The sequence below is a fragment of the Neopelma chrysocephalum genome, unplaced genomic scaffold, assembly GCF_003984885.1.
Source record: "Neopelma chrysocephalum unplaced genomic scaffold, ASM398488v2 Primary Assembly neopelma1_97, whole genome shotgun sequence".
Lineage (NCBI taxonomy): Eukaryota > Metazoa > Chordata > Aves > Passeriformes > Pipridae > Neopelma > Neopelma chrysocephalum.
This window is the reverse complement of record NW_020897760.1, coordinates 7,118,379-7,133,028: the sequence shown is the minus strand read 5'-3', so window position 1 is coordinate 7,133,028 and position 14,650 is coordinate 7,118,379. Positions and strand designations below refer to the sequence as shown.

The 14,650-nt window shown below is 35.3% G+C and overlaps 1 protein-coding gene across 9 annotated transcripts in view; it reads right to left on the bottom strand.

The window, feature by feature from the left end:
* Nucleotides 1-726: 726 nt before the first annotated feature.
* PTBP2 (polypyrimidine tract binding protein 2) overlaps nucleotides 727-14,650 on the bottom strand; it is a 48,595-nt gene continuing 34,671 nt past the window's right edge. For 4 of the 9 annotated variants that reach the window (XM_027694245.1, XM_027694252.1, XM_027694247.1 and 1 more), the window contains 7 exons: nucleotides 11,183-11,378; nucleotides 5,240-5,394; nucleotides 3,752-3,785; nucleotides 3,216-3,308; nucleotides 2,626-2,842; nucleotides 2,446-2,523; nucleotides 727-2,310 (listed from right to left, as the gene is read on the bottom strand). In XM_027694245.1, the coding sequence (XP_027550046.1) occupies nucleotides 2,178-2,310; nucleotides 2,446-2,523; nucleotides 2,626-2,842; nucleotides 3,216-3,308; nucleotides 3,752-3,785; nucleotides 5,240-5,394; nucleotides 11,183-11,378 (906 nt within the window). In that variant the 3' untranslated portion in view covers nucleotides 727-2,177. The remainder of the gene's footprint in view (nucleotides 2,311-2,445; nucleotides 2,524-2,625; nucleotides 2,843-3,215; nucleotides 3,309-3,751; nucleotides 3,786-5,239; nucleotides 5,395-11,182; nucleotides 11,379-14,650) is intronic. The other 5 variants (XM_027694246.1, XM_027694249.1, XM_027694248.1 and 2 more) reach the window with 3 other exon arrangements.

The window sequence follows — 14,650 nt, the reverse complement described above, 5'->3', positions numbered from 1 at the left end:
CAGTGGTTGTACTGGAGAAGGGACAGAAAAATTCTTAGATTTGAACACTGACAGCTTTTACCAAATGCTCCAGGATCATACAGCTACTCTTAAAAGGGGACTGTGTAAAATCCTATTTCTAATCCAAGAGAAAAAAACCCACAACAATCAGTTCAAAGTAATATAAAGAAACACTACTGAAGTGTCCAAACTGTTTTCACATTAATTTGAACCCATGGCTCTGAAAAGGTGAAATATCCTGGTCTCAAATACGTATGGTCCACTAATCTCACGTTAAATGTTGTTACTTTCACCCATGAATATACCATATGATTAGTAGGAAATCTTTAGCAGACACAAAAAAAATGAAAGATGAAACTTGCAGCAAGAGAGCATGGCAAACCTGAGAGATCTATTAGTGCATAAATTTGCTTAAAAACTAAAAAGATAGAAAGAGAGAGCTAACAAACTACAATAAAAGTTATGTCTTTAAAGCAGTAGGTTATAACAGGGTGGGAAATGTTTAATATGCACATATACCTGCAAAGGGGTCACTATCTTTCTGAAAATAAAGAGCTGATATTTTTCACAGCATCAGATTTATGGTAAAAAGCCATAAAGAGTAGTTTTTAATATTATGCTTTTCCCACCCTGGCAGAGAATAAACATGAATTTAGAAGCACAGTAGAAGTGAAAAACAAAGAAGAGGAGAGATAGAAAGCAGCAGAGAAAGACAGAAAAGGTGAATACAGAGCTACAGAAGTGTTTATTGAGCATGCTACAGAGGTAAGCAGAGTACACACAAAATGAAATTAAACAACCATCAAACCTCCCAACTTTGTTAGAAAATTAATTTTTAATTGTGCCACTTTCAAACTATACTGAATTTTACAATTCTAAAGATGTAAAAACTCAACTAATAGAAAATATACATGACCTTTTTTTCTCTACATAGGTAACAGAATCTATGAATCTTGAAACTAAGTACATCAATTTCAAAAAGTATTGGTCATTTAAACAGAATCAAGGTAACAGTTCAGACTGACAGAGAACTGCTTTCAAATTAAGTGGATCTGCAGATTCTGAGCCATGTTTATAGTAAAGTCAGATCAATTCCTAAATACAAAATATTCTGAAGAGATTTATTAAAACTGAATATTACAATGCAAGGTAAATTAAGACTAAAGGCACATAAACTTTGGTCCCACCTGGTTGTCAGTTTTAGGAAACTGCCACAAAATTTCCTGCAAGCATTTGCAGCAAACTTTCTTCATCATTGAAAAATACATGCACCATTTCCTGAACTAGCTTGACCAGTCTGTACATGCTCAGAAATCCACAACCATATTCCATATCTTAATTACAAACTAAAGATGGCAATATATATTGAAATGCACATAAGTCATGTCAACTTCAAAAACATCTACGAAAAATATTCAGCCACAAACAAGACATTACTTAGTGCTGACATTTATATGATACATCCCACAAGAGTGTGTACAAAAAGGTTAAGATTCCACAATGCTTTTCACGTAGGGCTCAAAGTCACAGAAGTCACTTTTTGTCCTTTGAGAAATTAATATTCTGTACCTTGTTAATTTTAACTAATGCCTACATTCATAACTGAATCTAGACCAGAACAATGTAATACAAAAGGTCTTTTAAAAAAAAACACAAAGCAAAAAGTAGCAAAAAATCAAATAATGTAATTTTACTCTTTCAGCATAATGCATCTAATCCAATTAAAAAGAAAAATAAGTGACAAGCCAGCAGATAAAGAAATCAAGCAGGAGAAACAAAAACTTAACCTTTTTACACACCCCTGCCTAAACATATTTAAATTATCATGTAACAATGTGCCCCAGACAACCAAATTTGCTTTTTACTAGTTATGCAATTCCAGCAGTACTAGTTTTCCTTTTTAAGGCACGTACGTCAACTAAGTTGAAAAAATGTGGTATTATCTTGAAATCTTTTAAACAAAACAATGGTTTATCTAAACAACAGTTGACTACAGCAGTTAATATCACTGCTTTTTATTTTTTTAAATTTTTTATTTTTGAAAACAATCAAGGAATGATAACAGCATGAAAAAAAATAAAAAAACAGAAGACAAACTCTGGTCCCCACTTTCCTGAACAGTCAATAGGTGACAACACCAAACAATGCAATACACCTTCATTCTCAATCTGCCTTTTTTAAATAGTTGACTTAGAGAAAGAAACTCTCAGATGGTGACTCTCTCCCAAATTGTAATTGTGAAGATCAATCAAAGCCTGAATAGCTTCTTCTACTGTTGACATCTGAAGAAGTGCCATCTTGTGATCTCTTCTGAAACAAAATAACGGAATTAGGAACTCGAACACTACAGGGGTTGCTCCTAACGTTTGCTATCAGATATGTGCTTTTTCTTAAGATGTGCTCCAAAACTCTTCTGTTAGAGCTATGTGCAGAAAAGCTACTTACTGAAAAAATTTAAATGCTTTCACAGTGCCTCCAGTGTTAGCAAACAATGTGCGTAGATCCTCTTCCGCTACTGATGGTCTACAGACAGAAAGAAAATAAGCATAAGCAGGGGATCATTAGTCAATGCAGTGTGTTGTGATGCACATTAATATTACTGGCTTACTGACAGTGGACACTTACGGAATATTGGACAGATGAAGTGTTGCAGAAGGAGGGAATATATTTTGAAAGTTCTTTGAACCAGGTTTCTTGAAGCGATGCAAAGGTGAATTACCAAAATCTTTAGTCAGCCCTTGGTCATCAAGTCCCTCTCGAGGTAGTTGTACTGTTTGATGTTTAGAAAGGGTAACCCGAATAATCTTTCCATACATTTTTTGTCCATTAAGATGGCTCATGGCTGAAAAAGACAAGTTTACTCAATTGAGTGTTACTTCCAATAGCTTGTGGTACATCACACAAGCAAGAAAAACACCCAAGCAAATCAAAGGGTCTATATGCTAAAAGACTGGAATCAAGAATTAGGTCTGCAGATGCTTCAAGAATATTCAATTTTATTTAAAGATAATCATGTGATTCAGCTGTTGAATTCATTTAGGATATCGTGCAGACCGTCTGGAACACAAGCGTATGCAATAAGATTTTGGATCTGGTGGGTAACCAGGATAAAAGACAAACTGACAAATATAAACACGCTTAGTTCACCTGATCTTAAACAGCCTAGTTTCCAAATACTTAGACTAAAGAGAAAATAAACAGAAAACTAATCTTACCCAGCTGTGACTGGTTTCCATCAGCCATCTGTATAAGAGCACTATCTTTCTTATTGTATAAAATCTTCACACGCTGCACATCACCATAAACACCTTTTCAAAGTCAAAAGTAACCCAAAAGAAAAAGTTCATTTTAAAGCCAGTCACCTAAGTAATATATTTTGACATATCAATGGAACATTCAGACAGCAACAAGATCACTCACTCAAACTCAACACACTCACAAATGAATAAAGGAGATAAAGATTTCGAATAGTGAATTTTGAAAAGAATAATTTCTGAAAAACCCTCAAAGCTATGTGAATGATATTAAATTAAAGATCATGCAAAATATATTAGCATGCATTAAAAGAAAAACTGTGTCTATGGAGAGTTTTAAACAGCAAAAGAAAAATAGCAAAAGATTTACTATTCAACTTTAAGCCAAAGTGCTAGCTACAAATAAGAATTAAGGTGAAACAAAAAACCAACCAAACAAAAACCATAAAAACCAAAATCAAATCAATAATAAAAGTATAGTGCTAACAATAACATACCGAAGAGGGTAAACAGACTTTGGGGCGTAACCATCTTTAGAAGGAGAGAAGAGCAAGCAGCGTAAGACAAGAAGAGAGAAGAGTCGAGGAAGAGCGGAGATGAACAGATCATCCATAACGAAGGGTGGTTCCCGCAGAATGGTGAGGTGGTCATGGATCATGGTTTCAAGGCGGTTAATTGGGGCAAGTTGGTCCGAGGAACATTTTGTTCAAGCACAGAAGCATGAACATAGGGAATGAAGACAGGGAACGTAGACAAAGACGAGGAGAAGGGCAAGACAGGGAAGGGCATGGGGATTTGGGTAAAGACAAGGAACGGGAAGTTGAACACAAAGGGAAAAGGATGAAATGGGGGAGGGAATACAGCAATGCAGAAGAAAAAAAAATAAGGAAGTGGGGAACAAAAAAAAAATAAAATATAGGTCAGTACATAGGAAATGCAGGAATTTGGTCAGAAAATGGTTGGTTTATGTACTGTACAAGAAAAACTGAGTAAAATGTAGTCACCCAAGACAAATATGGGTAAAGTACATTCATATTAAGAGTAAACTACAGCATTTCATCTCAACATGAAAATAAATTAAAAAAAGCATGCAATAGAAATTTTAAAATTTAAACTTTAACTGCGTAAGCATGGCTGGTTATGAAATGCAGGCAAAAAATCTTTCAAAATGGCACTCTGATCTAAAACATTTTAACATGCAAGACTGTGGATGACAAAATAGTATCAGATGATAAATAAAGCTTCATGATTTACAGTGACAGAGGCCAGTTAAAAATGGAACAGCTAGACTGATACAAACTTCCCACATTTCATACCAGCTTTCACAGCCATCAAAATAAATGTAAAGGACAGTAAAAATGCAAAACTAAACTAATCCCTTTAGATTTCAGAGTTAGCAAGAAAGATACAGTTAAGGTGAAAATGCTTTGCCACCACTTTTTTTTTTTAAAAGACAAATGAGTAACTGCAAAGAAAAAAAATTACTAAGAGAGACTGGAAGAGTGCCTCGTCAAGATCTTTGGGAGAACCTTCAAAGAAAAATGTGTTAGAGTAGTTTACATAAATTAAGACCTCAAAATGTGAGATAAAAAGCATGAAATGAAACAGCAAACAATTAGAAACAAAAACAGAAATTCTAGTTTACATGATTATAATTGCAAAAGAAACCACAGTTGCTATTTTGTAAAAATAAAGCTTTCAATTCAAATGTCAAACATGCAGTGGAGTTACCACATTTTTCTTAGGAAAAAATAGGTAGCTGACTATGAAAGGATATTTTAAGTTGTTAGCTACCTGGGAAAACAAATGTATTTAACAATAATGGTTTTAAAATTAACTTTGGGGATTATTAAAAAAAAAAAGAACAAAAAATACTTCGAGCTTAAAATCCAAATGTAAAAGGACAAATGCAAAGAAATTATAAAATACTGACAAATGAAGTGTGACTAAAGAGTGGAAAAGAAAAGTAAAATTGCTTTACTGACCTCTTCATTTAAATTGCTAACCAGGAGGACTGTATTGCCACCAGCTGCAACTCCAGGCATTCCTACTCGACCAGCAGCAGCAGCTGCAGCTGCAGCAGCAGCATTTGGAATAGCCAAAGGACTCAAAGCCCCTGGAACAGCTGCAACAGGAAGCCCTAATTTTAAAATAAAGCGTATTTTACGAAACACACACAAGTCGTTTAAAAAGAAGTTCCTATATCAACACAAGTGTTGCATACAACACTCTACACAGCGGACGATTCCACTCTTAAATTCAAATGGTTGTAAAATGGGTTGCTAAATTAACATAAGAAAGAGAAATGTGGCGTTTTTTTAATTCAGATCAAGTCTGCAAAGTTATGAGGTGTAAAAATACTTTCTTTTCAAATCAACATTATTGCACACCAAAACTGTTTCCATTGCACTCCAAAATGCTTCAAGAGTCTAGTTTATCAAAGTGGTCTAAAGTAAATGTTGATTAAATCAGTGAGAATAAACACTAATTGTGCTCTCTGCATCATGACATCTTTCTTTTCCATCCCCCTTTGAGAGACATTCCTCACTTCCATTTGATGCTTGACTAAATATGCAGCACTGCAGGTGCCCACATAAAAAGGTGTACGTATCTCTCACAGCCTCAGCATAAAGGTGAGGAAGAAACCTTCTAAATTCAACATTCAAGATGTTCCATGGCTTTTGTAATCCAATTCTCTGAAGAAGTGCATAACCATTAGCTAAACCTTCAGTTGTGCTTTCAATTTTATTCTTCTAAGGAAACTCGGACCCTGTAGAGACGTGCTGGTTTTGTCTGGTCAAGTCCCTGGAGTACCAGACAGGTGTGTCACTCCCAGGATTCATGAAAGGTTCTTGTGATAAGTAGGCACTATACATAGTTATATAGGAACAGCTTTATCATATTTGATCAACACTGTATTTGCACATCATATACAGTCCAGTAAAGGGGCACTAATTTGGCAAAATATGTTTCCAGGACAGTAAGGCACAACATGTCCTCCTGAAGGAAAACAACTTATTTTATACTAGGTCAATAGCAGTCATGTAAGTTTTAGAAAACGTCAAGCTACTGTGTCTTACTAGAGCATTTCAAATCTTCTAGTACGTCTAGGCACCTCTCCCTAGCCTTAGGAAGCTTTAAGCCAGTCCAGCAGTTTTAGAAATAAAGGAATCTAGAGACGACTAAAGAAGTTTTTATGGTTCTTTCCCTAGCTGGGCACAGCATAGTTGAGCAATTCATACTTTAAAAGGCAAAATTCTTCATGGAATTCAAATTCTTAATTTTCAGTTAAAACCAAAGATTAATTTAACACTACTCCTACAAAAATATTTTGAATTATTATCCTTCAAAATGATTAGGAAGAATCTTAAAAGGGGCATTAGCAGAAAGTGTTAACAAGGAGAACAGCGATGACAGGAAGGGATAAAGATGAACCCTAAGCACAACAACATATTTCCAGCTGTAATACTAAACATATATAAACTGCGGGTAAAGTATTATTTCTTATCAGTATTTGCGATAAGTAGTTCTTACATAAAATATTTTCTTTGTCATGGTTCAGTATAATACAGCTGTTGTTTATCCAAAGGTTTTTTTCTGTAACATCTGTAACTTTTTGGGGGGGAACGAGGAGGGAGAGCATAGATACATTTTCATATGTGAGGTACAAAAACAGAAAACAAAAAAAACATTGCTTCTGATAATTCACTTGCAACCAGCTCATTTTATCCACTAGTAATTTTCTCCTTCTTTCAAAAGATAATAAGACTCATTGAAAAGATGTCCAATTTACAGTCTCAAAGATTTCTGACACCTTATTTCATCACAGCCAAGGATGTAGTAGATGAATGAGTAATGATGCGTGTGGGTTAGGATCATCTATTTGATTGATATGTTTCTAACTGATTACATAGCACACATAGATCTCATTTCTCGGAAAGGTCAGACAAATTACAAAGCCACAGCAAACAATTCTTGTTCTGTAGACTCCACTGCACTCTGATTTGCCATTCTGATTTAAGCAAGTAAAAAATTTTTAATAAATAAGATCAGCTCCTAATATGATTATTAGTCACAATGTAACACACCGTTTAAGATTTGAGGACTTATCTGAAACTACTTAGAAATGTTAGCTACTTTGTCAACATGATCAACCAGTATTAGATATCTTTGTCCCTAGCTTTATTTTAGCTTCCAACAACTATAGATTACAGGTTTTTGTTTTTTCAAGATATTAATGAAAACATACAAATATTATACACCTTTTTCCTAGCCTTCTGAGGTCTTTTTCCTCAATGAAGTTGAAATACAACATGTCACATTACTTATCCCCCCTCAGTTTACCCTTTTGCATGACTTCTGAAATGCAAATTAGTAATGGCATTTTAATAGTAGGCAAATTAAAGCTAAACTAAAGATATAGTATGAACTTATGTTAAAACCACAGGAAGTGGTAGTCATATCAATGCAGGTAAGCACAACTGTGACTGAGAACTGGATTTAGTCCCTGGTCCTGTTATGAACCCTTTTTGTGGTTCTATGTCAAGTAACTACCATCTTTTTGTAACAGATATTGACCTGATTCTCATACTTAGCCTGAATGGCTTTGAGGGAGATAACAGGTTCTTTTAAAATCTCTGCATAACAGCTTACGAAGCTGCAAGTGTTACTATGCTACATCCTAAAGTTACATTTACTGAAGAGGAGAGTTAATTCCATCCAGAAGGAAACTGAGATATGTAATGGTTTAGTATTAATGCAGATTTAAACATCTAGAGTAACAACATTCACATCCTGTCACTAAAACTCAACTCACAAAATCATGTTAAACCTAAATCTCACTTTTGACACATGAATTACAGTATACTGTTAAAAAGCCAAAACCTAAAAGGCACCCAAGTTTTGTACAAGTCTCCAGCATATATTAGCTTATTACAAGCAAAAGGCAGAAGTGAGTCCTTACCACATTTTCTGTGATCTCATTATATACATAGAACAGCTACAGCAAGCATTTTTACAAGAATGCCACAGGTTCAACTCATAGTATTCGTTTTGAGCACGCAAAAGAACCTGAAGAGCACCACATTAAGCTCAAAACAGAGCTCCACTCTTTCATGGGGAAACACGTCCTCTGGGAATCACATATGAATAGGGCATGGCAGACACTGAGTATACACTGAAGACATCTTTATCAGCATTACGGAAAGAAATTCAATATTAAGATTAAAAAAGATGAGGAGGAAGGTCACTGCTATCTTTCTGCCACATATCACGTGTCATAGTTCGCCAACCTCCATCTTATGACTCTTTAAGTCTTCCAACCTTTCTCCTTTTGAGATCTGAATAAAAACGCAGCTATAAGTTCTATGCACAAGCATATATTTTCAGGTTTTGAGTTTTTCTATCCTTTGTCCTCTTATTAACATCACTTACATTTTGTGCCTTTTTACACAGTGAGCAGCCCAGAACGAGAACCCTGTTATTCCATATACAAACTAGGTCATTCCCATTCTCACAACTATCCTAAATGACTAAGGCACCAACAGTATTGTGGAGTCTTTTTGTAAAGTTTTTCAGCTGCAGAGCTCAAATTCTGTAAAACCAACAAAAAATGCCATCTAAAAAAAAATCTTTCTAATAGCTATCCCCGTTTGACAGAGGATGAAGAGTTAATACACCAAGCTCAGCCAACTGGCAACGAGCAGTTAGAAAATGTACCCAGCTCCCTTAAGTCTCTTTCAAAACAATGAATGCTTTTATAGAAGAAAAAGCCAACCATGATATATAATCTCCACTACCCATCAAAATAAACATGACTGACTTCACTGATGCTCTGAAAATGTTTCACAGCTGCAATGAAAGTTACTCATGTCATGTACCTTTTATTTTCCTGCTGCTTGGAAAAACAGTACGTTTAAGGAGGTGCATCCAGAGAGTAAGAAATAAAATATTTAATTAGTTATTATGACTGTCATCTTCATAATTTTACTAGAAACTACCTTTAATATACACAAAAGAATGAGTGATTAAAATCAAAAAGTTAGAGAACTTGTGTAGTTTTGCAGACAATCACAAAAGTATCCAGGTGACTTTCAGGCCTAAACCACTAAAAAATAAAATCTGCTAAAGTCACTTGGATAACTGGAGAAAGTACAGTAAGCCCAGTTAAACATATCCAGAATAATGCAATGATCCAAGCATCCTCCAAGTGTGATTTCACTATGCCAAGCAAATTAAACCTGTTAATTTGATGCATACTGTAAGTATTACATACAAAGAAATATGTAAGTAAGCCTGAGGCTAGAAAGCAACTTCTCGGGATTCAGGAAAATGTCAGAATTAGAGTTACATAAGTGGTGCTGCATTTGGCACTGTTTTATAACTCACAAATCTTTACCCTCCCCTCTCCTAAATCCCTGCCTTACAACACCTAGTATTATAGGTCTCATTTAATAAGCATCTTTATTTTGCTTTTGTCTTCTTACTACTCATACTGCAGCCCCATGCCTACGTTCTAGTCATTATGCGCTGACAAAAGAATTACTAACTGCCTCAAGGGTTTTTCTACAGAACTCATCACTATAGTGTCAAACTTCCTCACAAACACTCATCCCCTTTCCCTACTGAACCATGAAATGAGAGATTTTAATATTTAAACTATGGGAAGTTAAAAGAGAAAAAAAAAATAAACTTTAGCTACAGGTTTTTCTGAGACTTTGGATTCCTATGATATTTTTTTACTTTCCAGAACTTTTGCTGTAGCTGCAAGTGATACATTTTGCAAGTCATACTGGAGATGTGAACTCAAGCACTCTGAAATTCGTGGGAAGTGGGTTTGTAGGTACTTTACAACTAGATACGAAAAGTATCCTTCAAGTAATCTGATTTCAGAAAAGGGGAAAATACAGCACAGCATTCAGTAGCCCTAACTATAATATTCATCCTCTTCCTGGGCTTACATCATTCACTAAGCGCCTTCTGCCTTTTGCAACATACCGAGAACAGAGGCCCCTCTTTTCTACATTAACTCCGACTTACTTTAATTTGGCCCAGCCTGTACAAAAAACCATGAAATCTATGTTATTCTGATGTTTTCTTCAGAAAAAAAATGGGAAATTACAAAAGAAAAAAAAAAAGAAAAAGACTAAGTGGGAAGAACAATGATCACAACATACTCAATCAGCTTTTATGGAAGTAATGATTCTCAATCTGAGTACTATTACATTTTAAAAAAGTAAAAGGTGTTCTCACCAAAAAACAGCAATTTGACAGAAGTAGGAGTATGCATTGATTATTTTGGTAATAGTCAGAAGATAAGATAGATCTGTATCTTTCCCAGATCATTTCACCAACTTATGATGAACTCAAAGGCTGACAGAATATTAGAACTCAAATACCATAGCACTAGAAGTGCAACTACTGATTTTTTTCCTTTTATTCACAAAATCCACAAATTTAGCACCATAGCGTTTGGGTTTTTTAAGCAAAGAGCATAATCTTTCCTTATTGAAGGTAACCAACAAAATCTTAGTTTCATAATCTGATATTACAAACATTTGCATGAAGGAATCACTCAAATCATGTTAAGTCTCTCTAACAAAGTTGGTGGGAGAGTGAGCAAGGTGGCCAGTAGCAGCTGACAGGAACATATGAAAGAAAGAAGGACAGATTTGGGACTAAAGTTGTACTACTTTGACTTTTCCTAATACTTTTTGCATTTCTCATTTTGTCATGCATTCTCCCATTCATTTTTGCAGTACTTCTAAGACAATATAATTTGTTACTATAATTCAGACTCCAATATAGACTGAACCCTGAGTGGGCCTTTGGATACTATTGCAATTTAAGATCTTTAGTTAGAAGGATTAATAAACATTTTCATTAAGTGGCTTTGCAATACAGAAGAACAATGAATGTCAGCACCGTACCTAGAAGAGAGGTCTCCTTTGCAAATGCTGCAGCAATAGCTGGGTCCAGTGTTGGCTGTCCATCACCAGATGGAAGGTCAGGACGAGTGTAGTCCCTGCTTTTGTCGTTGTTGTACTTGACATTCAAATTCACCAATTTGGAAAAATCAATCCGTAGGGTACAGCAAGCATTATATATATTTTGACCATCTAAGGCCTGTAAAAAGGATCACAATTTATTTAAAAGACACACAACACAAGTTGGTCGCATAACATTTTTTTTTTTTAAAACAGGGTCAGCGTATAGATGTTTATCCATCTTGCTGTCTAGTTTAAGACCGATTAAGATTAAAACACATTAACCTCTCAAAATGATCCCAGGAAGCTCGATGTTTACCTCTTTTACCTAGAAACTGATTATGCACAAAAAAAACATTTTAATGCTGTCAAACTTAAATTTTGTTTGTTGAATATAGCTAATTAACCAGTGCAGCTTAAATTCAGACAAAATGCCAAATAGATTTCTCAAAGGGGGGGATTAAAAAAAAGAAAGAAATCAAGAGTCTCACAAGTACTCAATAATATGGAAAGTTGACCTGAGGAAAAAAAATAAAATCCAGACTTAACTACCATGTTAGACAGCTATCTGTTAAAACAGAATATATACACTGTTCTTGTATGCTTTCCTTCTCCTCCTAAAGGCAATTAGTGCCAAAACAGAAAGACAAGCAACTTTAACTGCTAACCTGATGTTACTAACACTTTTTTAAAAAAAATCCTATTTTCACAATTAATCGGAACTTCTGAAATGCCTATGAACAGTGAAATTCACATGAACTCTGAACACAACACCATTTAGAACTCTATGAAAACAGTCTCTAAAAAAGCCAATACATATGTTTTCTCCATCTTCACTATATATCACGCAAATTGATATACTTGGATTTTAGTCCATTTATATTTCGGGCATACCTGCCTTTCAGTTGAAGCACTAACATTAAATATTGGGAGAATTTAAAAAATGGAAACTTTTGTAACAAAGTCAGTTTTATTCTTAAAAAATGCTAGAATGTGAAGATACAACTCACCTTAAGAACTAGCATTCAATCAAGTTATGATGTTAGCTATAAGACAACCTTATATATACACACATATTGTGAAAAAACCAAATAAACCACATTTTCAAATACAAAAATCAGATCTTTTATTTCTCTACATTAATGATGGACTGAAATATATCCCTTCTGGACCCAAGCTTGGTTACGCCTGCAATGTACTTTCCAACACGTTCAAGTTATGGTAAGACTTACTATTTTAAGCTAAGCACTGCACGAACCCAGTGTGCCTGCTGGCTATGGAAGCAATATAGCTGTTTTCATACAGTGATACATCTGGAAACTGAACATCTTGAAGACAACCCTCTGCTACGTCTGGGCCAGCAAGGCTGTCCCTACAAAATGTACTATCACAGCTGACATCTCCAGGGCTCATGAAATCACTTAAAAGAATTACCTCCATTAGCAGTCAATGGAAAAAAATATCTAAGTCCACATAATAAGAACTTCCAACTTATGGGAAAATAAAATCATACAGAAAGAAGTATAGAAACTGGACAATGTAGACATCATTTCAAGAAATACTTAATAATTAAAGAGAAACTCCTATGCTTGAAACTCAGCTTAAAAAATGCTTTATACAGTATTGGAAAAGGAAAATCTACTGTCCTTTTTATATAATACAAGCTGAGCATTAATTCTGCACTGTTGGGGTGGTGGTGGGTACCACCATTACAGCATAGAGAATTTGCTAGTTCTTTTATACATGGTGACCAAGCAGAATCCAAGCCTCCAAGTGCTGGTATTTCAGAAAAGAATCTCACCTTAACACTTACACCTAAAAAAGCATATACTGAGAATCAGTCATCACTATTAGAAGACTTCTTCCCTTCTAAAATCTACTAAGATATGGATTAGAGGTAGGTCCAGTTTACACAGTCAGAGTTTATATACTGTCAAAGACAATGCCATTGCCATCAAGGAAATACCCATTTCATATAAAATGAAGAAAACAGGTACAAATGAGAACAAAAGGGAGTATCCTTTAGCTTTGTCCAAATAACAGGACTGTGACAGAAAGATTCAAGCCTTTAAAACACAATCAAGATTCATACTATACCTCTGAGTGGAGTCTGCCGACTTATACCTGGCAGAAGGCTATTAAGGTGATGAAAATATTTTAGACTCAAAAAGTAGCAAACCAAGATATCCCTGTTAGTAGTTTCCAGAGTACTCAGTGTTTAAAAGGAGCTCCATAAGTAGCTAAAACTTCTACTGAAACAGCACAAACTCCTCTTTCTGATAAATACAAAGAGACCTAAGTACATACAAAAGGTACTGCAGAAGAGAAATGCCTTGTAGTTGGGACACACAGTCTGAAAGAACATCCTGAACCAGAAAGGAAGGAGATGCACTCTTAATGAGCACTGTACTCACACTCTAGGAAAGGCTCCAAGCACCAGATCAAAACCAAAAAAACCTCACCCCATCCACCTCTACCAACAGCATCACAAACCTCTAATAACATTGCTACCACCCAGCATTTTTTTGAAGATTAACTGTTCACATGTAAATTCACAACTATGAATGTGTAACCTGAGCTCCTTCTTGTATAACAATAAAACACTGTGCAACAAATCCTCAAATCCTGTTCCTCTCAGGCAGACATCCTGAGAAACACAAAAAGGCCAGCCATACTGTTAGTGAATGTACATACAGACATTATCTCAAAGATCTCTATTTAGGCTAAGAAAATTCTCTTTCTTTCTGTATTTATACATACATTCACATGGGACATCATGCCATACCACACACATGCCAAATCAAGGAGATCAAGTATCATGGGACCCTTCTACAAATCATTCTTTATCTTGCCTGTGCCAGCAAACCCAAAACCAAAGCCTGAACAACAGAAGTATCAAAACTTCCGTAATCATGCAATACTAGGAGTGTAATGATACCAAATAATTTCTAGGCCTCTGCCGTTCCTCCCTCTCTGTTTTTATAAAAAAGTACCCTCCTCTTGGACTTTCACAAAGGGGAAAATGATTCTGATGAGTTGCTCATCAAGAATCAATCAAGAATTGCCAACAGCTTGTCAGCAGGCAATGGACAGATTCATTTAGGAGCTGTAGTATTTAGGAGCACGCAAACCAGAAGGCTAGTAAGCACATGCAGAAAACAAACAGAAAAGAGCAATTTAAGAACAAACAAAAATCCCTTTCTCAATCAGACTGACACATAACTCAAAGAGAAAGGCACAAGCCTGAACTGACACAATGACCTCAACTCCACAGTGCAAACACAATCATCCATACAAGTTTCTCTATGGCCACTTAGATTGTATTTTGGGGAAGGGGAAAAAAACACCAATACAAAAACCCAATCCAACCCCCCCCCACAAAAAACCCACCAAAAAAACCAATAAAAAACC